This window comes from Ursus arctos, unplaced genomic scaffold (genome assembly GCF_023065955.2).
Source record: "Ursus arctos isolate Adak ecotype North America unplaced genomic scaffold, UrsArc2.0 scaffold_2, whole genome shotgun sequence".
NCBI classification, from domain to species: domain Eukaryota; kingdom Metazoa; phylum Chordata; class Mammalia; order Carnivora; family Ursidae; genus Ursus; species Ursus arctos.
The window spans coordinates 103565913-103592946 of NW_026622874.1; the positions used below are offsets into that span (position 1 = coordinate 103565913).

Sequence of the window (27034 nt, forward strand, 5' to 3'; positions counted from 1 at the left end):
TCTTTAAAAAAAAAAAAAAAAAGACCACAGTGCTTTGCAGAGAGGCCTAGTCCCAGCTCTCTGGGGCCTCTCTGCTCCAGACAGTGACTCAGGGGCTCTGCCCTTCCCCCTTGTCAGCCAAGGATGGGGACACGGAGGACCATGGGTGGGTGATGGCTGTCAGCCAGGCCTGGAGGGACACAGGTCCCTCTGATCACATTCCACAGGCCGGAATCCTGGCCACACTGGCTTCCAGGAGGCTGGGAAGTGTCACACACTGTGACCCAGGGAGGAGGAGAAACAGATGCTGGTGAGCCCCGGTGGTCAGGGGGGCTGAGGAAATGAGCGTCTGAACCGGGACATGTCTGAGGGTGAACGGGGAAGCCGTTAGCAGTCCCCCTGGACAGGCCGGGCCGCTCTGCGATGGCCGGCATTAACTGAGCACTTGGCGTACCAGGCTGTCTGCGTGCGAATGGTCTTTGTGTCTGTGGTGGAGTTCTGTCCGTTTTGCAAAGGAGAAACTGAGACACAAAGCAGTGAAGTAATTTGCCTTGGGACACACAGCTAGGAAGGGTGGGGAGGGAGTGGGACCCAGCCCAGCTGGCTCAGCTGGGGGTCTGCTCAGCTCTGGGGCATGTGTGATGGGGCAGCCGGGTCCTCCCTGGTGAGCCGCTGGTGGGGGAGGCCCCAGGCGTTTCTCCTATGAGTGTGAATGGGTGAGGGAGCCACAGCTCCCCAGTCTGGCTTCGGGAGGACGCCTGCTGCCCTGTCCTGATAGGATTGTCTGCCAGGTTTCTGCTGCCCGCAGCTCTGTCTGCTCCTGCTGGCTCCTCACTGCTGGGAGGGCCCCTTCCCCCAGAGCAGCAGCGCCAGGGGAAGGGTGGGAGCGGCCCAGGGCCCCCGCCCAGCTGGCCCACGTGGGTCTACCCTGCTCCTGTTCTCTCAGAACAGAGGAGTTGCTCATTTCCTGGTGGGGCAGCATTTTCACGAAGAGGGAGCATCTCCTGGGGTCCAAGGAGGGTGGGTGTGCCCAGGCATTCAAGTGGGCTGCCAAGGGTGGGCTGTGGCTGCGGGACAGGGGTGCATGGGGTGGGGGCCTGGCAGGTGGGAGTGCCAGGGGCTTCGGTGTGCCCCCTTGGCAGCAATGCAGGGAGAGTGTCTTCCGAGAGTAGAGGATGGAGGTGGAAGGCTGGTTCCTGCGGAGCCGTGGACCCTCGCCCTGCCCTCGGCATCCCCAGGTTCCTGTGGAAACTTGGGTCCTATGGCGGGGGGGGGGGTGTCTTCTGTCTCTGTGCTGCTGAGAGCGCTTGGGCTAGAGGTGGCTCTCTGGCCCTCTGACCCCCACCCAGCCCTCAGGGAGGCACGGAACTGGGGCGTGTGGCCTTCTCCCCACCCACTCTCCCCTGCTGCCCACCCTCTGGGGTCCCCTGCATGCCCATCCTGACTGCTCTGAGGACCCCAGTATGTTAGAGGCCTGGCTTCTGGCTGCAGCTAGGCCCTGCTGCCAAGACACCCCCCCAGGTCCATGCTTAGGACAGCAGGGGTGGTGGCCTGTCCCATGGTGTCCCCTGAGCCATTACCCTGGGCCAGTGGCAGGAAGCTCAGGGACGTGGCTGTGGGGGCCGTGTAGACATCTGGGGACCAGGCTGCTGGGAGGGGGCCCATAGCACATCAGGCGCCTGACCCATTGACATTCCAGGGGTTGAGACAGGCAGTGCTCTGGAGACAGCCAAAGAAACTCAGTGCCAGCCTGGCAGATGGTGTGAAGAGCTGAGAAGGGCATTATGACAGGGGACGTGTGAGGGTGCCCCCAGCTGGTGGCCAGGGGGCCCCGTGAGGGTGACATTTGCGCTGAGACGTGCGGAGGAAGGGGCTGGCTAGGCGTGGGGGGCTGGAGCAGTGCCCGGGGAGGAGCCAGGAGAGGTGGTGAAAAGTCCCCGGAAGGTTCCAAACAGAAAGCTGATGTGATGCTCTGGCTTCCGGGCCTGTGGCCTGTGGGCGGAGCAGGCAAAGGGGCTGTGGGGCGCCGTGAGGGGTCGGCAAGGAGCCAGGGGTGGACAGAGGGGGTGTCTGGGAGGATGGGTGGGTGGGTCGGTGGTCTGCCCTGCCCCTCTGCTCACAGCTCTTCTGATGGGGTAAGGCCCCCAGAAGCAAGGCTCCAAGGCCTCGGGACCTCTGGGCTGAACCCCTCGCTGGCCCCAGTGGGGGAAGGCTGATGTCGGCCAACCCCAGAACAGGGAGGAGGCGGGGACTGGGGCCCTGTTGGTCTCAGAGTGCCAGGAGCCTGCGTCTGTGCGTGGGGTCACTTCCCCGTCCCCCAGCCCACCAGACTCACCAGGAGTCCCATCTTGCAGCAGCTGCCCCCACCCCATAAACAGGCACCGAGGCGAGGTTGGAGGCGGGGGCTGGGAGGATCCCCAGCCCCCATGGACAGTCTGCCTGTGGGGCTCAGCGCGGGGGCCCCCACGATGACGTGGCTGTTTTTCTCCTGAAACTTCTCTATTCTGGGGGCCACTTAGAAGCGACCTGCCTCCCTGGCCTCCACTTCCTCTGCCAGACCCTAGAGTGCACCCCACGGGCGCCTCGGCGATGCGGACAGGGATGCTGTCAGCTCAGCTACCAGGTTTGGAAAGTGAGCAAGGCCTATAACAACAAGAACCCCTGGCTCAATTGCTCAGCCCACCCACCCTCTGTGTCCATCTCGGATCTCACAGCAAGCCGGCCCTTGTCTCCCCAGACAGGAGGGAGGGAGGCTTGGGCCCAAGGCATGGGCGGTGCCCTCGGCAGCTGCGAGTCCAGGGCTGGATCCGGGCGCCCCTAGGGCCAGTGCTGCTGGGTCCTTGGTCCAGGAAACAGAAATGCATGCTGCACCTGCCTCCACACCCCACCTGCCCGCTCGCTCGCTCACACTTCACACCCACACCTGGCCGCTCGCTCTCTCCCACGTGCACACCCACACCGGATCGTTGGCTCACACTTCACACCCACACCTGCTCGTTCGCTCACACTTCACACCCACACCTGCCCTCTCGCTCACACTTCACACCCACACCTGGCCGCTCACTCTCTCCCACATACACACCCACACCTGCTCGTTCGCTCACACTTCACACGCACACCTGCTCGTTCGCTCACACTTCACACCCACACCTGCCCGCTCGCTCACACTTCACACACACACCTGGCCGCTCGCTCTCTCCCACATGCACACCCACACCTGCTCGTTTGCTCACACTTCACACCCACACCTGCCCACTCGCTAACACTTCACACCCACACCTGCCCGCTCGCTCATTCACACATGCACACCCACACCTGCCCGCTTGCTAGCTCACACTTCACGCCCACACCTGCCCGCTCGCTCACACACGCGAGCACACCCACACCTGCCCACTCGCTCGCTCACACTTCACACCCACACCTGCCCGCTCGCTCACACACACATGCACACCCACACCTGCCCGCTTGCTAGCTCACACTTCACACCCACACCTGCCCGCTCCCTCACACACACATGCACACCGACACCTGCCCGCTTGCTAGCTCACACTTCACGCCCACACCTGCCCGCTCGCTCACACACATGAGCACACCCACACCTGCCTGCTCGCTCGCTCACACTTCACACCCACACCTGCCCGCTCGCTCATTCACACATGCACACCCACACCTGCCCGCTTGCTAGCTCACACTTCACGCCCACACCTGCCCGCTCGCTCGCTCACACTTCACACCTGCCCACTTGCTCACACACACGTGCACACCCACACCTGCCCACTCCATATCCACGTGCCCTGAAAACACGCTCCTAGCACGTGCTATGGGCCTGTGGTCTGGCCTTTGGTATCTGGGGAGAGACTATGGGCCTCCTGGCCTCTGGGTTTAAACCACCTGGTGCGGAGAAGCTCTCCTTACAAGTGGAAGGTGCTTCGGAGACCGGCCGTCCCTTCCGTGCACGCGCTCGGAGTCCCTCCCTCGGCCCGGCCCCCACACTCGGTTACGAGGGTGAGGTGTGCGGAACATGAGGATCGATACTGGGGCCGCTCCCAGTGCCCAGTTTGTCAAGCACCACATTCTACCGCTGGCCATGGTTCAATATGAAAAGCTGCAAATGTGCAGAAAAGTGGGCGCTTCCACCTGGACTGTACCCCGAGTTGGGTGACGCGGCCGTCAGCACTCTGCACGTTGCTGTGTCCACACGCACACACACACGTGTTCCCGTTGCGCTCTGCGGGTGAGCAAGACGTGAAGGCGTGTCTGAGCGCGTGGCCGAGGCTGTCACGCCTGCCACGCGTGGTGCCAGTCGCGCGTCATCGTGTAGCGCGTCTCCCACAGCCACAGGTTGTCCACCTGGGTGTGCGCGGAGCGGCTGGGACGTTGGGGGTGGCGCTGCTCACCTGTGGCGGGCGGGAGGGACCTCGCGTGGGACACGAGCCCGTGAGCTTCGGGGATCTCCTTGCCAGCCTCCCTTTGCACGGGTGGGGAGACTGAGGCCAGAGAGAGTCCCGGCGGGGTCCCATTCCCTGGGGCAGAGCCTCCCTGAGCATCTGGCCTTTGCCTTCCAGATCCCGACTGGGCTTCCTACACCCTGGGGGTGTTCATCTGTCTGAGCTGCTCCGGAATCCACCGGAACATCCCCCAGGTCAGCAAGGTGAAGTCTGTCCGTCTGGATGCCTGGGAGGAGGCTCAAGTGGAGGTATGGGCCTGAGAGCGGATGGAGGTGGCGGTGGGTGGGGAGGAGACCCTGAGTCCTGCTGCTCCCTGGGTGCCCTTGGCCTGGCCTCCCAGGTCAGACACCCCGGGGGTGCCTTTACCCCTGGTGCCTGACTGGGGCCAATGCTGCGGGGGGGAGGAGGGGTGAGAGGTAGAGGGGGGAGGATTGGGGTGAGGTGGTGGGGGGAGTGCAGGGGGATGGGGAAGGGGTGAGGGGAAGGGAGTGAGTGCAGAAGGTGGGGGGAGGGGAGGGGAGTAGAGGGTGAATGTGGGGAGAAGGACGGGAGGGATGGGGGATGGGATCGGGATGGGGACGGGGTGTGAGGGGAATGTGTGGGGAGTGAGAGCAGAGGGTGGGTGGGAGTGAGGGACGGGGAGGGGGGCCGGGCGGGGTGAGATGTATCCTGTGCCCTTGGTCCCCAGGTCGCCTGTCCACAGTGCACCACTCAGCAGCTCTCGGTGGGTTCACAGGCCACTGTCACCAAGGTCACTTGTAGGACATTTCGCCCCCGACAAGGAAACCTGTGCCCCTAGCCGTCCCGTACACGGGCCGGAGTGACCCTCATCTGGTCCGCATGCCCACAGATATGCCCGCTGAGGGCATTTCCGTGGAAGGGATCGGGCACTGAGGGTTACCCGGCGCCTCCTGTGGGGACCCCTGATTATTGAACCAGGCGCCTAGAGGGACAGTGACCGCCAGGCAGGTGCACTGTGGCCCTGCAGGACCAGGGGCAGGTCCAGGAAGCCCGTCCCTGCACGTGGCAGTGCAGGGTCCAAGGCCACGGGGTCCAAGGCCACGTGACTGCAATTTCCTGCCCAGAGGCTTCTGTGCCTCCACCCCACACACACCTCCCCCGCCGTGTGAGAGCCTTCGCCTCATCCCTGCACACCGGCCCCCGTGTTCTTCCTGTACGGGTCCTCGCGGGGTCGTCGTGTGGCATTTCTGTGTCTTGGAAGACACTGAGCATCTGTGACACGGTTTAGAGGCTCCTGTGCTTTCTCGTCTGTGGCTTTCCCCGCGCCCTTGGCCCCTCGCTGGCGCGGAGCTGGCTGTTTCGCTTTCTCGTGTTCTTCTATATTTGGGGACTTGACCCTTCCAGGTGGTAGCAGGAGACGGTTTTTCTGGGTTGTCTTTTGACTTTGCTCGTGGTGGGTTCTGCAGTGGAGACTCGTTTACTTTGTTGTAGTCAAAGTCACCAGTCCGCTGCGGTTGTCGGGGCTCTAGGGGATCTCGATGGGCCCGCGCTGCCCCGGGCCGGGTTGACTCATCGCGGTGTCACTGAGGGAGAATTCGCACGCCATGCAGACGGCCGCCCGAGGCTTTACTACACGGCGCGGCTGGACAGCCGTCCCCACCGCCTGGTCTTGGAGTATTTTCCCCAAACGAGCCCCTCAGCAGCCCCTTCCCCCACAACCCCGCCCAGCCCCCGCTGGGAGCAGGAAGGGGTGCTTTCCGTCCCGATGGATGTGCGTCTTCCGGAAGGGTGCGGTCACTGCCCCCGCGGCCTCTGTGACCCCCCTCCCCGTGGAGCAGCACGTGTCCGGGCTTCGCCCATGTGGTGGCAGGTGTCCCGGCCACACGCACCTCTCCCGCGGAGTAATTCCTGCTGTGTGGACGGCCCACATTCGGCTGACACCCCCCCACCATCGGTGGACGCGTGGGCCGTCTCTCTGTTCCGCTGTCCTGAGTACTGCCGCGGGGAACCGTCCTGGGCGAGCTCGAGCATGGGCAGAAGCGGCCTTTCTCCGCATGCGGTCGCGGGGCTGGGTCTGAGTTCAGCCCTCGGGGACCAGCCGGGCCGCCCCCAGCAGGGCCCCGAGCCCCCTGGCGATGCGGGTCGGTCCCGCCAGCCCTTCCCATGGCCAGCCTCCGATTCCGGCCTCCCTCACGGGTGCAGGGTACGCTCTGGCGCTGGGTTGGACTCAGTTTCCCCCGTGACTGGCTGGTGACCATCCTTTCCTGTGCTTGTTGGCCGTGTGTCTGTGTTCTTTGGAGAGATGTCCGTTCAGATCCTTCGCCAGTTTCAAAAGCGGCTTGTCTTTTACTCACGAGCTAGAAGCGTGTCCCGGGTCCCTCATCAGATACGGTGTTTGCAGATAGTTTTCTCCTTCTGCGGCTTCTCTTTAACTTCCTTTTTAAATGACCTGTTGGCCGTGCTGAAGGAGCAACAGGTGCGTGTTTTCTAGGACCAAGGTGAAAGTCTCTCACGCCCGCCATTTTACGGTGACCGCCCAGTGGCGTTCATCGCATTCCCGGGGTTGGGCGGCCACCGCCTGCCTGCGGTTCCGGTATTCCCACCACCTCGGGGCCGGTGCCCAGCCCCGCGCCCCGAGGCCGCCCGCCTGCGTCCTGCCCCTGGACATCCACTCCTGCCGGCCCCTTGGCGCGACGACAGCCGCGCGCCACGGCGTTCGCTGTCGGCTCCTGTCCCGTAGCCTGATGTTTGCACACCCTCGACGGCTCCTTTGAAGCACAGAAGTTGTTTTTTTTTTTTAATGATTTTTTATTATGTTAGTCACCATACAGTACATCCCCGGTTTCCGATGTAAGGCTCGATGATTCATTAGTTGCGTATAACACCCAAGCACAGAAGTTTTTGCCTCTGACGAAGTTCCATTTTTCTTTCTTTTGTTGTTTGTGCTTTTGGGATCACATCTAAGAAACCGTTTCTGAATCCAAAGTCACAAAGATTTCCTCCCTTGTTTTGCTAAAATCATTTTAAAACTTATACCATGGTTTTTTCTCTGCTGCTTTTACTGTTTAATTTTGGAACTCACATCTTTAATTCAGTTGGAGCTGATTTGACGGAGAAGTTGTGTCCCACTGCACGGTTTCTTTGCTGGTCTCCCAGTTTCCTGACCCCACCGGTGGTCCGCTAGCGAGCGTCCTGCCATTGATCTGATTAAATCCAGTGTCAAGTATCAGATCTTACCGGAGCCGTTTCTGGACCTTTTATTGGTTGCATTGGTTTGGCTCTCTGGTCAGTAACAGGTTTTAATATCTGGTAGGAAGAGTCTTTGCAGAATTTTCTAGAACATTTTTGCTTGTTGATTTTTAAATCAACTTTAGCATCATTGCTAGCTTTAAAAAATTCTATTTTTGGGGCGCCTGGGTGGCACAGCGGTTAAGTGTCTGCCTTCAGCTCAGGGCGTGATCCCAGAGTCCTGGGATCGAGCCCCACATCAGGCTCCGACGCTGGGAGCCTGCTTCTTCCTCTCCCACTCCCCCTGCTTGTGTTCCCTCTCTCACTGGCTGTCTCTATCTCTGTCGAATAAATAAATAAAATCTTTAAAAAAAAATTCTATTTTTTTTAACAACTTCAAAAACGACACAGACCAGCATCAGGAGGCAGCGTGTGTCCACCCTTCCGCGCGCACGTCTCTGTGTGAGGTTTCGTGAGCAACACTGTGAGGTGCGGACGTCCTGTCTTTGTGGAGACTTTGAGCGTTTCTCATGAGGCTGGCTCTTCAGTATTTTGCCAAGTTCTTGATTGAAGTTTTAGAAAAGCAACTGATTTTGGAATTCTAATTTGGTACCAGCCTTTTGCTGAAGTGTCTTATTGTTGGTGATTTTTTCCAGTTGACCCACTTGGGTTGGCCATGGTCACGACCTAATGGTCCTCAAAGCTCGATGCCTTTAGAAGAAAGGCTTTCTCTCGGTGGCGGGGTTGGGGGGGAATCAGAAAGGAGGCAGGATTGGAGCAGAAGGGATCCCCTCTGCTCTCCTTGCCCTTGAGGCCGCTGTGTGGTCAGGCCCCACTGGTCCCCTCCCCATTCCCCACACCCTGCACCAGCCTGCCGGGGGCATCTCCCCCGGCACACCTGGCACTGCCCCAGGGCCTTTGCACCTGCGGCTCCCCCACTGCCTGTGTGGTACCTGCTTCAGGTTCCTGACTGCTGCCGTCCGTCAGCCTCGGGGGAACACAGACCTTGCTTCCCCGGGGCAGTCTCCGTCTCGGGTCGCCACTGTGCCCAGTACTCGAGGGCTGCCTGCTGGGTGTGGGTCAGATGAGGGGAGAGCAGGCCTTGCGTGAGGCAGGGACGGGGTGGCTTGGGCAGAGGGGGCAGCTCTGCATCCCCGGGGGACGTGAGCAGGGCCTGGCCCACCGGCTCCAGGGCCCCCGGCAGAACTGGAGGGCCTGTCCCTGTGGCCGTTGCAGACTGCTCTCTCTGGGACAGGAGGGGCTGGGGTCGCCAGAGCTGTGGGGTCGCCAGCCCCTGCGCTAGGCCTCGGCCTGGCAGCACTGACCCCGTTCTCCCTCTGCAGTTCATGGCCTCCCACGGAAACGACGCTGCGAGGGACACGTACGCGTCCAAAGTGCCTCCGTTCTACTACCGGCCCACGTTTTCCGACTGTCAGTAAGTCACAGGGGGCTTCTGTCCAGGGCTGGTGTCGGGAGGACCCACCGGGCGGGGCAGTAGCTGCCACCCGAGAGCTGGGGGAGGATGGCCTGGTCCCCAGAGCCTGGCAGTGGGGTGGTGGCCAGTGGCCGGTGGCTGGAGGGAGGGCAGTGGGGCCCTCGCTGTGGGTCTCCAGGGCCTCGCGTGCCCGTGGGTGGTCAGAGGAGCTCAGGGCAGCGTCCACCCGGGTCTAGGCCCCCCGTCTCCCAGCACTTTAGACCTCCCTGAATCCCCTCCCTCCCTGGGCATCGCCTCCCAGGATGCCTCGTCCCTCTGCACCCCCAGCACAGGACTGGCCCCTTGGGTGTCACCCAGACCCCCCAACTGGCCTGCCTCTGCTGGCCGGTGTCCACGGTGGCTCAGCCATGGCCTGGAAACGAATGGCCCTCTTCTGACAGGGTGCTCCCAGGGCCCAAGGGGTGGAGTGAGTGGCACAGACCCCAGCAGGCCAGAACCCGGGATGTGGGCTCACTGCTGGGAATTCCCAAGCCCGATGGGGCAGGTGGGAGGCCTGCTTCCTGGGAGCAGACTTCCCTTTCTTGGAAAGGAGGGTGAGGACCTGGCCCACCTACCTCCCGGGCCGGGGAGAGGCTGCGGATAGCCGCAGGGTCTCCGGGGACAGGACGCCCTGCCAGGGCCCCACCCCGGTGCAGGTACCGGGTCACATCCTGAGACGTGCCCCACCCCCGTCCACTTCTGGGCTCGGGGAAATCTGGAGCCCGAAGCCCTTCCTGGCCACCTCGGGATGCATCAGCGAGGCTGGGTGGCTATTTCTGAGACGTGATTTTATCGCCTCGGCTGCAGGCAGCTCTGCGGTGTGCTGATCTGTGTGTGTGCCCCGTATCTCCCTTCGGAGTGGATGACAGGGGCAGCCTGGCCCACGGACCGTGTCCTGGCCAGGCCATGTCCTGGTCCCTGTGACATGCTCGCAGAGACCACCCCTACCCCGTGCAGGGGCTGTGTGGTCAGGGCCTGTCCGGGTGACTGGGCAGCCCGGGAGGGAGCAAGTGGACGCTGGGCAGGACTCGCCTTCCAGAAGCCTCTGCCAGGTGAAGGTTTGTGGGAGCCGAGCCTGCCACCATCCCCACGCTCAGTAGGTGCTCAGGTCCGCCCAGGCCAAGTCCCCGAGGTCCAGGAGGGTGCAGATGCCTGCAGGGGTGGGGCCTGAGCCCCTCGCGGGGAGCTCTGAGCCGGCAGCCGCGAGGCCAGTGCGGTGTGCTGGCTGACACTCCGAGCTCACTGTGGAGTGCCATGCATAGTGGGAAGCGTGGGTTGAATCCCTTTGTAAACTGTAGGGTGCAGCTCTCCCCCCCCCCACGACAGGTACTTTTGGAGCAGGGGGCTGCCGCAGCCTCCAGGGAGCCCCCCAGGGTGTCCTGCGGATGGAACCAGGGGAAGTGTGGCCCCTCCCCGGCCTCCCGTCTGGGGCTCAGAACCCACAGGCGAGCCCAGAAGGCCTGGGGACAAGGTCATGTTCGTGTCAGGCAGTGACTCAGAGGCGGAGACCTGGGCCCCCTTCCTGTGCCGCCCCGCTGCCCTCGGGTTCAGTCCTGCCATCGTGGGAAGAAAGTCAGCAGGGCTCCTCTCGATTTTGCTTCTGCTGCAAGCCAGCCCCCCACTTCCCTCCCAGGGGCCCCGGGGGAGGCCGCAGCCCCAAGGCACCCCCAAGCCCTCGGCGGGCAGGGTTCCCGGCAGGACGGGGCTCTGTGCTGGCTTACGGGGGGTGAATCCCCAGCTGGGTCGGCTCACACAGCGGAAACCCACCGTCTCACCTCCTGGAGGCTGACGGTCCGGGTGTGCGGGGCACGTCCCCTGAGGCCCCCGGGCTTGGACACAACCGTCCTGTGTGTGTCCAGACCCCCTTTCTGGGGGCACCCCCACTCCAGCCTGACGCTTTGTAGCGTGTTAATCCACAGCCATCATCCGTCCAGATGGGGGCCCATCTGCAAGGTGCTGGGGTCAGGCCTCTAGCGTAGTTTTGGGAGTGGTGGACGCAATTCAAGCCGTAACTCAGCAGTCAGGCAGAGAAAATGCTAGGCGGTCTGGGTTTGCTCTGGGGAGTTGAGAGGGCACGGGCGCGTGGGGATGGCGGCCGTGTGGGCTGTGGGCTCACCCCCGTGGGGAGAGTGTATCCTCCGTTTCCCCGCAGTACAGAGGACGGGAAAGACACTGCCTGGGGGAGCTGCCCACGTTGTGGAAGGGGACAGTGAGGCGCAAGGGCCGTCACCTCCCCAGGAGGGAAAGCCCAGGCCTGGACCTTGGGCAGAGAGTCCTGAAGTGTGGGACCCAGAGGCTGCCCGAACCAGGGGGTGGGAGGGCGGCTGGGAGTGGCGGGCAGACACGGCCGCCAGGGCAGGCCGAGGAGCCAGCAGACGGCCACGCTCCTGTGGGGGGGAAGGAAGGGGTCCGCCGCCTCCTGGCGCTGGAGGCGCCCCTGATGGGCTGTGGGAATGTGGGAAGCAGGCCCTGGGGGTCAGAGTGGGGCAACTCCAGGGCTGGGGGAGCTGCTAGACGCAGGGGCGGTGGTCACCCCACTCACCTGGCCACCCCCTGCCCTCCCAGCTCCAGGAAGCCCGTCCAGCACACGTCCAGGCTCCACATCTGCTCCGGGTTGAGGGGCCCACAGTGACCCCGCGGGCCCTGGCACTGGCGGGGAAGCGGTGACGCCTGTCTCCCCTAAGCTCCCGAGGGTGGGTGTTAGGTTTCAACAGCAGAGTCTCCTGGGGGTGTGGGCCTGCCTCCTCACGAGGCTTGGAGGAGAGTGGGAACCCCCTTTGCTGCTGGTTTTCCCTGGCGGGGGAAGCTGGGCGGGATGGCCTCAGGAGGGCAGGGCCCCATGCTACGGCACCCTGGCCGCATCGGGGCCCCTGGTGGCCGAGTGGTTCAGACCGGTCTGCCAAGCAGGGTGGGGCCTGGCGCCTGCTCCCGGGCTTCCTTCTCCTCCTGCTGCCGCTGGGAGCCTCTGCGCCAGGCCCGGGGGGGGGGGGGGGGCCTCAGGGGCCTGGGACCTCGGGGGTCCCCGCGTGACGGTGACGGGCTGCGGACGAGGCCACGGGATGGCTGTAAGCTGCCTGCGTCCCGTTAACACGCCAGGTCCTGGCTCGCACACGTGTCTGAGCAGCCGGACACGTCGTTCCCGTGTTACAGAGAAACAGGTGGAGGAGGGAGCAGACTCCCCGGGGTCCTACAGCTAGACCCTGTCGGGAGCTGAATGGTGTCCCCCAAAAGGCAGGTCAGGTCGGAACCCCAGGACCTGTGAAGGGCCCTTATCTGGAAACAAGGTGTTTGCAAATGAAACAAAGGGCCTGGAATGAGGGCACGCGGGTTTCAGGCGACAGAGCTGGGATGGTGAGCGTCCTCAGAAGAGGAGGGAGGGGCGTGGCACACAGGGAGGGTCGGTGCGGAGATGGGCAGAGACTGAGGTCACCGGAGGAGGGGCTGGTTCTGCAGGAGGAGCCGGGCCTGCGGTGCCTGCGCTAGACCGGGGCCTCTGGACCCAGGAGACGGGAAATCCCGGTGGCCTTCGGAGGCCCCGGGACCATGTGCACACCCGCAGAGCTGGGCCCCCAGAGCCTGGTCTGGCCGCACGGGCCCAGCACGAGGCCGGGGGTGGCCTGTCTGCTGCATTCTGTATGCCCGCCTGGGGGGAAGAGCCCCCGGGGCCGTGCCGGGGTCCCAGACATACCCGGCGTGTCCTCCAGAGCCAGACGGCCCCTTCCGAGCGGGTGAGCCATCTCGGCCATGATGCCAGCCAAGCTTATGTGACTCGGAAGCAGACGTGAAGGCCGTGGCCGCCCTCTGGGGACGGGAGGTGTTGCCACAGCGGTGAGACTGGAAGAAGAGGGGCTGGGGGCTGCAGGTGGGTCAGAAGGCAGGGCGGGGGGCGCCTGGGTAGCGCAGTTGTTAAGCGTCTGCCTTCGGCTCAGGGTGTGATCCCGGCGTTCCGGGATCGAGTCCCACATCGGGCTCCTCCGCTGGGAGCCTGCTTCTTCCTCTCCCACTCCCCCTGCTTGTGTTCCCTCTCTCGCTGGCCGTCTCTATCTCTGTCAAATGAATAAATAAACTCTTAAAAAAAAAAAAAGGGCAGGGTGGGAGGGCTGGGGAGGGGTCCCAGGCTGAGCTGGGGGGCAACGAGGGTCTTGTCAGCAGCGGAAGAGCCGAGGCAGGAGGGCCACAGAGGGCTTTGAGCGGCTGGGGGAGCAGCCCGTGGGGTGGCCTGGGTCAGGGCGGTGACCGGGACAGGAGGCCGAGCCCCAGCCCCAGGGTCGGCCGAGGTGCAGGGCACCGAGGATGAGGACCTGGGGCCTCGCCGGCTGTGCAGGGGGGCGGGAGCCGCTGGAGGCCTGTGCAGCCCAGCCGCCGGAGGGGCTGTGGGGGTCAGGACAGAGCAGCCCTCCTGTGTGGCCGCCACATCCCACCCCCGGGGGAGCGGGCTCCTGGGCAGACGCCCCTTCTGCCGCCTCGTGCGGGCCGCCATCCCAGCAGTCAGAGGCAGGAGGTGGGGACAGGGCGTCACTCAGCCACGGGAAGACGCGACGCACGGACGGGTCCACGCCACAGTGAGGGTGAGCCGTGGACACTGCTGTGTGCGGGAGGCCCGCCGCAGAAGGCCACACGCACTGCTCGAGGCCGCATCCACACAGGCCAGTCCGCATGGCAGTGGGCCGTGGTCGGGGCCGGGTCACAGGCATCCTCCCTGGGGTGATGGCAGTACAGCTGTGGGAGGGACTGAGCCTCTGTATTTGACGCTTTCAGCGGCCGCATTTGATGGTGCGTGAATCAGAGCTAATTTTTTTTAAGTTTATTTTCTCAGTCGTCTCTACACCCAACGTGGGGCTCGAACTCACAAGCCCAAGATCCAGAGTCGCTTGCTCCAGCCGCGGAGCCAGCCGGGCGCCTCAGAGCTGGTCTAAGGGGGGGTTAGTGGTAACACCGTCTGATTAGCAAATGGTTTTAAATATCAAAGCTGGCGGCCCTTCAGCCCTGCCTTCCGGGGTGGCGGACATGCGGACATGGCGGGGCCTTGTGTCCAGGGGCGCCAGGAGCCTCCGTGAGCCCTGCGGCCGGGCTCAGCGCGGCGCTCTCTCTCCTCCCAGACTCCTGCGCGAGCAGTGGATCCGGGCCAAGTACGAGCGGCAGGAGTTCACCCACCCTGACAAGCAGGAGCCCTACTCCGCAGGTAAGGCCGGCGTTGGCCCCTCGTCTCTGCGCCTCTGCCTCCGGCCCTGTCCCCCTGTCCCTGTCTCTGTCTGTTCCTGTCTCTCTGTGTCTGTCTGTCCCCCTGTCCCTGTCTCTCTGTGTCTGTCTCTCTGGTCCTGTCCCCCTGTCCCTGTCTCTCTGTGTCTGTCTCTCTGGTCCTGTTCCCCTGTCCCTGTCTCTCTGTGTCGGTGTCTCTGGCCCTGTCTGTCCCCCTGTCCCTGTCTCTCTCTGTCCCTGTCTCTCTGTGTCTGTGTCTCTGGCCATGTCTGTCCCCGTCCCTGTCTCTCTGTGTGTCTGTCCCCCTGTCCCTGTCTCTCTGTCCCCCTGTCCCTGTCCCTCTGTGTCCATCTCTCTGTGTCTGTCCCTGTCTGTCCCTCTGTGTTGGTCCCTGTACCCCTCCCTCCCACTCCTGACACTGCGAGGCTTGTTTTGAATCTGGAGGATGGGCTAATTGCTCTGGGCCAGTGTCTGGTCCTCCTGACACCGAGCTTGGTGGCCTGGTGCTCAGCCCCTGCGGCCATCAGCAGCCCAGCTCAGACAGGGCAGGTGCCTAGGGACGGCAGGGCCGCGCCGGGCACCCTGGCTGGGCGGGGAGGTGGGCCCTTGCTGGGCCGTGTGCAGGGTGAGCAGGTGCTGGCGGGAGGGGCTGAGGGGCTAGAGGGCCCGGCCCGGGCCGGGGCGGGGGGGGGGGGGGGGCCGCCATGGGGCCAGGTCTCGAAGGCTGGGAGGCGTGATGTGGGCCGGCCTCTGGGTCCTGGAGCCACTCTCTCGGGAAAGCGTGGGGTCTGGGTTCCAGAAGTGGGGGTTGCCTGCAGGGCAGCAGCACCAGCAGACCTCTCCCCTGCACGTGTGGGTCCGTTCCAGGCACTCAGGTCCGGGAGGGCCGGGTCTCTCCCTCCGCCTCCTGCCTCACGGAGCTCGCGAGGTGGTAATGACGGCGTGACAAGCTGGGGGTCCTTCCTGCCTAAAAGTGTGTCCCTGTCCCAGGCCCGAGGTCCCCCATTAGAACACATCCCTCCAAGCTCCCGGTGCCGCCAACCGCCGTTCTTGGCGGGCGGGTGTGAGACGTCGGGCCAGGGACAGAGGGGACTGCAGGAGGGACACGTGAGCGGGCCCTGAGCCACCTTGGAGCCAGTGGCTTCTCCGTCCGCCCGTCCGGGGCCGGCAGAAGGGGCAGAGGCTGCCATCCCACCTGCCGCCCCCGAGGTGCTCCCCAAGCCAGCGTCCCGTGGGGAGGTGCCCAGTGCGGGGGTCCCACACGGCGGCTGCATCTCACCTGCTTATGGCAGAGGCCTCCCCAGTGCCCCCCACATGCCCTCCTGGGGCCCCCAGGAGGAAGGGCAGCATCCAGGGCCCCACGCCCCCCAGCCTCTGAGGCCCCAGCACCTCGAGCCCCCACCACCAGCCCGTGTCGGAGGGTGGGAGCAGGTGCACCCCAGCACCCCCTGAGGGGTCCTGGCCCCGGGCTTCCTCTTTGCGGGCTCCTCCCCCAGCCCTGTGAGGAGCACCCAGGGATTCCCGTGGGCACTCCTGCTGCAAGAGCACTGTCTCAGGCCCGGGCATGAGGGGTGGGCCCAGCCCCGCCCACGGGGAGGAAGGGCGACAAAGGCCTCGGGAAGGGCCCGGCCCTGGGAGCCATGCGAGGCCCAGGCCGGCAGCCCCGTGTGCCCACAGCTTGTCCCACCGCGTGTGGCACACCCACGTTGCCGCGCTCTGGGCCGCCCAGGGGTAAGGGCGCCAGTGCGGTTGTCTGCGGGTCACCAGGCCCTGAAGCTGGACGTGAGGGCCACAGGACGGGTCACCGGGGCGAGGACGCCAGCCGTGCCCACGGAGGGCATGGACCAGGGAGGAAGGAGGGCTCAGCCCTTCTGACAGGAGAGGTCCACTGTCACCGAGGAAGAAACGGGGGAAGCGGGACCGTTGGCAGCGAAGGCCCCAGTGGAGCAGGCGTGGACCGGACCGCGCCAGGCGCCGCCATCGAGGAAGCTGGAGGGGAGACGGGACTTGCACATCCCGAAGTGTCTTCCCCTGGACGCGGCTTGGATGGAGGGAAAGGGCCGGACTGGCAGAAAAGCTGCTCGACCCACCTCCCCTGGCGTGGACGGTGCACCGGTGCCCAGTGGCGTGGCTGCCGTGGCATTCTTGCTGAGAACGCAAAGCCTGGCCCCAGCCCTGAGGAGACGCCAGACAGACGGCGCCTGAGGGACGCTGGGCCGAGTAGCTGACCGGCAGTCCTCGCGGGCGTCAAGGCCAAGAAGTGGCGGGCTCGGGCGCACCCAGATGGCCTCGCGGGGCTGTGGGGCTGTAGCAGGGCCGCCGTGACAGGGCCAGGGGTGTCATTTGAGGTGACTGCCCGGCTCTGAGGACCCTCCCGCGGCCACCAGGGTGCAGAGCTGGCCGCGGGCTCCCCTCGGGTCGCTGCACGTGCGTCGGAGTGCCGACAGTCCAGGCGCGGCCTGGTGTCAGGGAGCAAGGGGTATGGGGAGGCCGCGGGGCCCGGGGCTCCAGGTGGCACCAGCCTGGCGCTCCCCGCCCTTGGCCAAGGTCGCGGCCGGACCGTGGAGATAAGGGCGCCTCCACCTGCCCCACCCCAGCTCTCAGGGTGACCCCGGTGACAGCTGCTCCTGGCTCCCTCCCACATTGTGCCCCGCCTGGAGCCACAGCCTCAATGGCCGCCTTTCACGGGGCAGACAATGCCCCCCGTTGTCCCGAGGGCCAGGCCGCCCAGGCTGCCCCCAGTCACCGACAGACACGGCACTTCCTGCCGGGGCTTCGGACCCCATCCCCCTGCGTCCTCTCTGTGCAAAGCAGGCCCGGGCCCCGAGCTGCCACTCTGCCCCGCCTTTGTCCTAAGTGTCACAGGGTGAGCAGAGCCGTCAAAGGGCTGGGGGGCCAGGGCTCCCCAAGTGACAGAGCCCATCCCCCCGTGCCTCAGTTTCCCCTGCTGTGTGGCGAGGACGACATGGTGCTCAGCATAGGGTCGTCGTCGGAAGCATCGACTGACGTCAGGTGCGCGGCACCCAGTGGGCCTGCAGCACCCTTGGGGTGGCTGGAGCAGGTCCAGTCGAGAGACGGGGTTTGTGGGGTTTGGCCCCATGTGCCTCCCCGCACCTGCACCCCACCGGATTCGGGACTGGTGGCTGCGTCCTGGCAGCGTCTTCTGCATGGGGCCCGGGTTTGGGGCACATGGACTTGGCCATGCAGGAGGTTGTGCCGGTCCCCCAGTGAGGTGTTCGGGGTAGCAGGGGGGAGGGAACGAGGCCAGGCCTGGGCCCCCATGTCCACCTCTCGGGGGATAGAACCTGTAGGCCTGGAACCAGGTCCTGGCCCTTCTGGGGCGGTGGCCAAGGTGGGCCTCAGTTTCCCTGGTGTCTTCCCAGGTCCTGGCTCTATGCCCAAAGGACCCCCCTTTCCACTGGCATCCCCTGGCAGACGCCTGCGGTGTGGGGGCCCATCTCTGTCCCGAGTGCAGTGCGGTGCTGTGTGTGCGGTTCAGTCCCCCGCTGGGACCTGGTGTCGAGTCCTGTTCGAGGCCACTGTGAACGCAGGCTTCCACGTGAACGTGGTTTTCTGGGTCGTGTGAGAAGCGTGCGGTGGTTCCTGACTAATTTAAGTGGTTTTGCAGAGCGACCCCGCTGTCCTGCAGGGCCTCTGGCAAAGGGGGTGCCGTGCCTGCACCTGGGACGGCCGTTCCTGTGGCTGGGTTTGGCTGTTCCAGGGGAGCAGGGGCGTCCCGTCACTGCTGGTGGCACTCCTCAGAAGGGCTTCCTGGAGGAGGTGGCTGGGGAGGCCCCGGGTAGCGGGCTGGCTCTTCCAGCTTCCAGGCAGGTGGTGTCGGAGCCGGCACATGGTGGGTGCCGGCTCACAGTAGGGCCCAGTGCTTGGTAGGTGTGGGCACATCATAGGCGCTCAATAAACGCTGAGTGAAACGTCTGGCCTCCGCCGCAAGACTGGCCAGTCCTTTGGGAGGAAACAGTGTTCCCTGGCACAGCCAAGCTCAGGCAGCGTGTCAGGAGGGCACCGCTGGGTCCCGTCCTGCTGTGTGCTGCTGGGGGAGACCCCTGTGGCCAGGGTGCGGTCGGCAGGGGTGTGGGGGTGGGGCAGCACAGATACCCCGAGCCTGTGTAGACGTCACGACAGCACGGAGCCCTGGAGCCTGCAATGGTCTGGAAACCCGAGCCTGGCCGTGGGGCCACGGCTTGGAGGCCCCAGTGTGGTGGGCGGGAGTCCTCCCCAGGCCAGGACCGGGGAGGCCAGGCCATGACGGGACGGGCAGGCTGCTGGCTTCAGGCGGAGGGCCAAACAGCCGTCCCTTGGCCAGAGCCAAGTCAGGGACCCCGGCCAGCACCCGTCTGAAAATACTGCTGCTGCTGTCGCAGTGCCTGAAATTAGGCCTCCCGGCGGCTGGCTGTCGGGAATCGCGTGGCCCGGGAGCCAGACAGACTTGGGGCCAGTGCGCCCCTCCATCCTGCGGCTCCCAGCCTGGCCTGGGCCCCTGGGAGTGTGGAGACGGACCACGGCGCTCGTCCCCACCCCCAGCCAGCCCAACGCCTGGCCCGTCCTGAGGCGCTGCTGCCACCTGCTGGGCCCAGCAGGCAAGGCGGACGGGCGGTGGCGGGGCAGGGGTCCTGCCGGCCAGGAGCGACAGCCAGTGCCAGAGGTCGGCGCTTGCTGGCAAGGCGACCTTGGGCCAGGACTTCACGTCTCCGTGCCTCGGTTTCCCCTTTTGTGCAATGAGGATAACAACCTGGAAGTCTTTCTGGGGCCGGCACAGGGTCGTGTGGGTGAAGCCCTCAGGGCCTCGTCACGGGCCGTGTTCAGGGGTGCTGGAGGGGACCCTCCTGGCAGATGTCATGACTCCAGCTGCTGCCCTCGGGCACTTCCCTGTGTCCACGGCTTGGCTGACCTGCAGGCCGCTGGACTTGCAGCTTTGCCCTGGGTGGCGTGTCACGTAGTCGTTCTGGGTAGGGCCCCGCGTGGGCTGGGGACGGTGGTGGCCCTGTTGCCTGTGCACACAGTGGGGATAGGCCTGCTGGTGCTGTACGCAGGGGTCCCAGGGACACAGGCTCCTCTGAGTTGGGGGGAGGGGAGAGGCCCCATCTGGCGCTGTCCCATGACAGACTGAGCGGCACCAGCTGCCCCCTCCCCGACGCCAGGCTGCTGCCTTTTTATGGCCGCGTGTCTCAAGGACAGAGAAAATAGCTCCTTGTCTCTGTGGTGTTGGGAGGGGGCTGCTGGGGCTGCGGTGGGGGCTAGAGGGTCAGAGCCTAGAGTTGGCGTCCGAAACGTGAGCCGGCACGGCTGTCAGGGTCTGGGCTCCATGGGTGCTCAGCAAGGACGAGCAGTGGGCCCTGCCGCCCGCGTGGGCACTGCCGGCTCGCTGGCTCCCGCCGCCTCCTGCCATCGTGGGCCAGCCTCGGACAGCACCACTCGTGAGCACACGTGCTGCAGGGCGGGCTCCGCGGGGAGAGCGCCCCGAAACCCAGGGCAGAACTGCCGGGTGGTTTGTACGGGCACCCACAGACCCGGACTGTGACCCGCGAACCCCCAAGGAACACGCCCCAGGAATGCGGGTGCCCTGGAGACTCGGTCTCCCCGGGCATGGCGGAGCTGGGAATGCGCCATGGGCACGGCGGCCGCAGGCCCTCCAGCACCGGTCGGGACACACGGACACGACTCCCCTTGGGCACAAGATGCTGGAACAGGCCCTGCCCACAGGAACGTGAAGGGGCGGAAGCCACAACAGCACGGGAACAGTATTCCCTTCCCACCACAAAACTCGCGCCTCAAGCCAGCAGCCTGACTGTCCGGTGCACGCGGGGTCACAGCTCCATGCCGGTCTGGGACTGGAGCGCAGGGGTGGGCAGGGCTGGCTCCTCGGCTGCGGGCGCTGCTGTTTCCCCGTGTGCGAGGACGCTTGTGATGACCTTGGGCCCACCCGGCCAGCGCAGGACACTCACCCATCCCCAGACCCTCCTGACACGTGTGAGTCCTATCGCGCTGTCCTGAGGACTCGGCAGTGGGCACCGTGGTCTGCTCTGCTGTACCCCGCCCCCCGCCAGGGCGGCCACACAGATGTGCCCCTCACATCTGCCCGTGAGCCTGCACACGGGGTAGCGCACTGCACCCCTTTCCGTTTCTTACGCTTTTGGAAAGAAAACGGAAAACACCCCAAACAGCAGGCGGCAGCGGGCAGCCTTTGGGGAGAGGGTGGCCTCGTGTCCCAGCACCATGGGCGAGTCTGGCCTGTGCCCACCAAGCTTCGCAGCCCCGAGGCCAACGGGTCTCCTGGCCAAGAGGCCAGACAGCTGGCTGGAGTCCTCCCGCCCACACCCTCTGTGTGGGTCAGGACGATGGCCTCAGCTCTGGTCCACTGTGACCCTCTGATCCATGCCCCGTCTCTCCCCAGGGTACCGAGAAGGCTTTCTCTGGAAGCGCGGCCGGGACAATGGGCAGTTTTTAAGCCGGAAGTTTGTGCTGACGGAGCGGGAAGGGTCCCTGAAATATTTCAACAGAAACGATGTGAGCCCTACACGGGGCCCATAGTGGCCTAATATTTTCCCCAGCTGCCCTCAAGCAATTCCTGGCCTGGAGTGGCTGCCCCCTCCCATGGGGACCCCTGTCCGCCCACCCCTTGGTCACAGTCGCTCCCTGGGGCTGGGCCTGGGTTGGTAAATCTGGGCACTCCCAGGCCTGAGAGGGTATCCAGGCAGCAAGCAGGGAGGGGCAGGTGGGCTCTGAAGGCCCTGTGGCTGGCTGGGCCCTGCCCCCACCCAGACCAACTCCCGGTCAGGACACCCCCGGTGACGCACAGAGCTAGAGGGCACCCGCAGGGCAGTCTGCCAGTCCCCGGGCAGAGAGGAAAGCCGGGCTGGCGGGATGGGAGCAGGGGTGGGGGCACACCACATAGAGCAGCTGTGTGCTGAAGGGGAGAGGAGGGTCTGCCTAGGTGTCGAACATCCCCCTTTCTCATCTCTGGGTGGGGGATGGCAAAGGCCCAGAGAGGGTAAGTAACTTACCCAAAGCCACACAGCACAGCCGGCCCCCATAGGTCTGCCCTGCCTGCTCCCCTACCCACCTGGACCTAACGCACGGCCTTGCTTCCAGGCCAAGGAGCCCAAGGCTGTCATGAAGATCGAGCATCTGAACGCCACCTTCCAGCCCGCCAAGATCGGCCACCCCCATGGCCTGCAGGTCACCTACCTGAAGGACAACAGTACCCGCAACATCTTTGTCTACCATGAGGACGGGAAGGTGGGTGCCCGGGCGGGTTGGCGGGAGCAGGGGGCTGGAGAGCTCCCCCCTGCTCGGCCGGCATGGAGCTGGCGGGGCCGCCAGGGAGCGGACCTGGAGTCCACGTGGAAGAGGGCGACGGGCTGGGGACACATGTGCGGTGTCCTGCGCTGTTGCTGATCCAGACCCTCTGCAGGGTGAGGGTGGCGGGAGCCCCCAGCCAAGCCCCCGAGGTCCGCCCCTTCGTCCTCACGACTTTGGTTTTCCATTTTGACCCCCGCACCACGCGCACGTGGGTTAAAGGGCGAAATGTGTCTGTGACGCTTCAGACATGCAAGGGTCTGGCACCGCCTCTCAATCCCGCTCTTCTCCCTTTTTCATTGTGTAAAGATGCACCTAAAGTTCACCACACTCATGATGTTTGAGCCTACGGCTCTCGTCCCCACCATCCCTCTCCAGAACCTTCCACCCCACACGGAGACCGTCCCCGTGACACATGGACCCGCACCCGCTCCCCGGCGTCCCGTCCTCCGGGCTCATCCCTGTGCGGACGGGGGGGGGGGTTGTTGCTAAGGCTGAGTGACCCGTTGTGTGGAAGGACACAGTGTGTGTGTCAGTTCCTACCCGGACGGACAGCTGGGTGGTTTCTGCCCTGTGGTTTCACGAAGGATGCTGTGAACTTGGGGTACAAAACCTCTCTGGGACCCTACGCTCAGTCCTTGTGATGAGACAGCCAGAGGTGGAATTGTGGCGTCACGTGGTCATCGGTTAATTTTTTGAGGACCCTCCCCACTGTGGTCCACGCAGCTGCACGGCTCGCGGCCCCAGCAACAGGGCACGAGGGTTCCCGTTTCTCCGCGTGTCGCCAACACCTGTTTCTTGTTCTGACGGCCGTGGTGATGGGTGTGAGGTGCCGTCTGTGGGATTTGGATCTGTGTTTCCCTGATGATGAGTGATGCTGAGTATCTTCTCACGTGTCTGTTGGCCATTTGCACGTCTTCAGAGAAAGGTCTGTTCAGGTCCCATTTTGCCCATTTTGGATTTCGGTGGTTTTTTCTGGGTTGAGAGGATTTCTCTATATATTCTGGATACTGAGCCCTGATCAGATACACGACTTGAAAATGCTTTTCCCATTCTGTGGGTCGCCTTTCCCTCTGTGGACAGCATCTCCTGAAGCACAAGACTTTAAAATATTCAGAAACTAGACCCGTGGTGTCAGGTCAACAAAATCATCGCCACGTCCAACATCATGAAGCTTTTGCCTTGTGTTTTCTTCTAAGATTTGTATTGTTCAGATTTTATGTTTAACTTGATTCACTGAGTTAATTTAAGATCTGATTTATTTGAGAGCGTGTGCGAGAGAGCACAAGGGTGGGGGGATTGGAGGAAGGGGCACGGGGAGCAGGGAGCCAGACGCGGGGCTCGATCCCAGGACCCCGGGATCATGACCAGAGCCGCCCAGGCACCCGTCCACTGAGTTAATTTTTATCTGTGAGGTAAGAGTCCACCTCATTCTTTTTCATGTGGACATCCAGTTTTCCCAGTACCGTTGAAAAGACTGTCCTTTCCCGATTAAATGCTGTTGACACCCTTTCTCAACCAATAATCTGACCCATTTCGGGGCTCGCTCTTCTGCTGCACTGCTCTGTCTTTATGCCAGTGCCGTGCTCCCTGGACTGCTGCGATTCGTAGTAAGTTTTGAAATTAGAAGTGCACTTCTTCCAGTTTTGTTCTTTTTTTAGGATTATTTGGCTACTTGGGTTCCCAGATATTCCATATGAATTTTGTCAAATACATTTTATGTATCAACTAAGATGCTCCTACGGTTGGTTCTTCCTTCATTCTGTTAAGTGTTTGTGTTGAGAACCCCTTGCATTTAGGAACCAGTCTCACTTGGCCACGGCGTATAACCCTCAATGTGCTGCTGAGTTCCATCTATTGTGCTTTGTTGAGGCTCTCTGCATCAGTGTCCGCAAGGGAGAGTGGCGTGGTTGTCTCGGGCACTTGTCTGGCTTTGGTACCCTAGCTATGCTGGGTATAATACAGAACACGCCCAGGGTGAGTCAGGAAGCGCTCCCTCCCCCGCAATTGTTCTGGAAAAGCTTGAGAAGGACGGGTTTTGGTTATTCAGTGTTGAGCAGAATTCACCAGTAAAGCCGTCAGGGCCAGGGCTGTTCTTTGCTGGGAATTTCTGTGACCGATTCGGTCTCCTACTCGTTCACAGGCCCATTCAGATGGTCCGCTTCTTGGTGATCTGGTCTTGGTGGGTTTCCCGTTTCCAGGAATTTGTCCACTTCCTCTAGGTGACCCCGTTGTTGGCGTACCGTTGTTCACAGCACGCTCTCGTGGACCGTTTTATTTCTGGAAGCGGCGTCCCACACTTCGGGGCTGATTTTAGGGACTCGGGTCTGTTTCTTAGTCCATCCAGCTCAAGGCTCGCCGATGCATCGATCTTCTCGAGGAACCGGCTTTTGCTCTCATGTATTTTCTCTTGGTTTTCTTTCATTGCACTGACCCCTGCTCCAGTCTTGATGGTCTCCTCCCTTGTGCCAGCTCTGGGTTCCGTCTGTTCTTTGTCTGGTTCCTTCAGGTGTGAGCTGGCCGTTGGTTTGACGTCCTCCTAGTCCTGTAACGTCAGCATTTACAGCTGCAGATCTCCCCGCTGGCACCACCGTCGCTGCAGCCCGTGTTCTGGTGTCGCGTTCCGGTTTCCTTCATCTAATTTCATCTCGTCTCTAGTCTCCCTTGTGATTTCTGCCTTGATCCTCTGGTCGCGTAAAGGTGTGTTACATGTCCACGATGTTGTGCACGTTCCCGTTGTCTCTGTGTTGACTTCTAACTCCACCCTGTTGGGGCCAGAGAAGATACTTTGTATGAAACCTACCTTCTAAAATCTGTCCGGTCTCACGTGCGGCCTCACGTGCGGTCGACCGGGTACAACGGTACGCCGCCCCGTGGGCACCAGGGAGGAAGGCGTGCGCCGTCCCGGTCCGGTGGAGCGTCTGGTTGGATCTGGGTGGCTGTTGCGTGAAGTCCCCCGTTCCCTTACTCCTGTGATGTTTCCGTCCATCCCCGTGAGCGCAGCACCGCGGTCTCCAGCTGTCATTCGAGGCTGGCCGCGTCTCCCTTCCGCTCTGTCGGGTCTGGCTTCCTGTGTTTTGTTGGTCTGTCATTAGACGCGTAAACGTAATTGTTAGATCTTCTTGCTGTTTTGAGCTGTTACACGGACTGTCCTCCTTCGTCCCTTGTGGCCTTTTCCTGACTTCGTCTGTTTGTCTGATGTTCGTGAAACCACTCCAGCTCTCCTGGTGCTGTCTGCGTGCAGTCTCCTTTCCCATCCTTTGACTTCCAGCCCGCTGTGTCTTCAGATGTCAGCCGCGTCGCTCGTGGACAGCCAGCGGCTGCACCATGCGTTTCTGTCCATCCCGCCATCCTCTGTCCGTTGACCGGAGAGGTTCATGCATTTACCCGGAATGTGAACGCTGGTAAGGAGGGACTTCCTCCTGTCTTGTGCCCTTTGTGTGGTGTGTGGCCTATAACGTTTTGTCCCTCGTTTCCTGCATTCCTGTCGTCCTCGGTGTTGAGTTTATGTGAAGTGTTTAAATTCCCTCCTAATTCCTTTTGTGTATATTCTGTAGCTCTTTTCTTCCTGGTTCCCGTGGGGATCCCATTTAACATCCTAAATGTATAACCTTCTAAATTGAATGTATAGTAGTTTAACTTCAGTCACACACAGAAACCCTGCTCCTTCACAGGTGTCTGTGCGACACCTTCTCGGTTGTGATGGCACAGTGTCTCCTCTTCACACTCTGTGCCTCACGACCTCATCGTTCTTTGAAATCCACTAGCCCGATGTACGTACAAAACAAGATGTGCGATTACAAACAAGGCACAGTAATAGCTTTTAATTCCCGATTACTGTTTTCTTTACAAGTAGTCGTCTTTTTTTAAGATTTTACTTGAGAGAGAGAGCAACAGACAGAGAGCTTGAGTGGGGAGGAGAGGGAGAAGCAGGCTCCTCACTGAGTAGGGGGCCTGACGCGGGGCTCGATCCCAGGACCCCGTGATCATGACCTGAGCTGAAGGCGGACACTTAACCAGCTGAGCCACCCAGACGCCCCAAAGTATTAGTCCTTTAAATTGCGTAGATAACAGAAAGTAGTCACAAACCCTCCTGGGACATTTTCTCCGTACAGCTTCAGGTTACTGTTTATCTCCTCCTTGTTCCTGGTCTTCCCCACTGCCCGTGACGAGGCGACGAGGCCTTCATCCGCCGACACGTCTCCTGACCCCACTGTTCCTGCCGTGAGCAGATGTACTGTCAAATGCTTTCCTTTGCTTTTTCTGCATCTGTTGAGATGATACGGTTTTTAAATGTTCTGTCCGTGTGACGCGTCCTGTTGATTGGTTTGCGAATGTTGAGCCATTCCTGCAACCCTGGAAGCAACCTCCTTCCTTGGGGTGAATGTTCCTTTCAATGTACTGCTGGGTCTGGTTTGCTAGTGTCTGACCTGTAGCTCTCTTTTTTCATAGTGTCTTTGTTTGGTTTGCTGTCAGGGTAATGCTGGCCTCATAGAATGTGTCTGGAAGCTTTCCTTCTGCCTTTTGCAATAGTTTGAGAATTGCTATTAACTCTTCTTTAGTGATCGGCAGGTTCAAGTTTCCTATTTCTTCCTGATCTGGTTTTGGAAGGTTGCAGGCTACGCTGTGTGGTGTTCACAGGCTGTAGGCAGGACACGGCTCAAGGCATGTGGGCCGATCTTCAGCTTTATCCAGAGGCCCCCACCCTCCTTTTCCCTGGGAGACTGAGCCCAGGGCTCTTCTGTGTGCAGCACGACGCTCTGCTGGCGTGAGTCCCCAGAGGACCCCCTCCCTCAACGAGGGCTGTGCCACGGCACCTGCTGTGGGCTGGGCCCTGGGCCTGGATGCAGGGAAGCCTGGTTGACATGTGAGTGACTGGTTTGCAGTAGAGACAGGCACAAGTCAGAGAAAAGCGACTAAAATCCTACCTGTATTGAGGGCTGGGAACAGTGACTGTGCATAATGGGGAGGGGGCCAAGGACCACCTCCCAAGGGTGAAGACAGGTACTGGGACAGCGTGTGCAAAGGCCCGTGGCCATGCTGTGGACCCGCATCTTTATTGGAGGTGCGGTGGTTTGCTGGGAAGGTGTCATGGCCCAACTTGAACTGCCCACAACCTGTCCAGCTGCCATGGTTTCAATGATCTGAGGGAGTCCTGAGGGAGGTGGGAGGCCAGTGGGGAGCAGGCAGGAGACGATGCCCTGTGGCCGCAGGGGAGGGACTGGAGAGTTCAGTGGTGACCAGAATGGGGCTGGGTGCGCCAGGGGTGAAGAGGGTGGTGGGCAGGGCCCAGAGCCTAAGTCTCAGCCTGGATGGGGACTGTGTACCAGGTAGGGAAGACAGAGCACTGGTGTGGACGTTGCAGCACGGGCCCGGCCCAGGGGCAGGGCTGGTGACGAGGCGTGGTCAGCACCTTGGGGTGGCGTGT

General features: G+C 62.6%; 1 protein-coding gene across 2 annotated transcripts in view; it reads left to right on the forward strand.

Moving 5' to 3' along the window:
* Positions 1-27034, forward strand: part of ADAP1 (ArfGAP with dual PH domains 1) — a 49854-nt gene that overhangs the window by 20202 nt on the left and 2618 nt on the right. For both annotated transcript variants that reach the window (XM_048224798.2, XM_048224799.2), the window contains exons 2-6: positions 4545-4675; positions 8960-9051; positions 14190-14272; positions 20702-20814; positions 21400-21546. In XM_048224798.2, coding sequence (XP_048080755.1) covers positions 4545-4675; positions 8960-9051; positions 14190-14272; positions 20702-20814; positions 21400-21546 — 566 coding nt within the window. The remainder of the gene's footprint in view (positions 1-4544; positions 4676-8959; positions 9052-14189; positions 14273-20701; positions 20815-21399; positions 21547-27034) is intronic.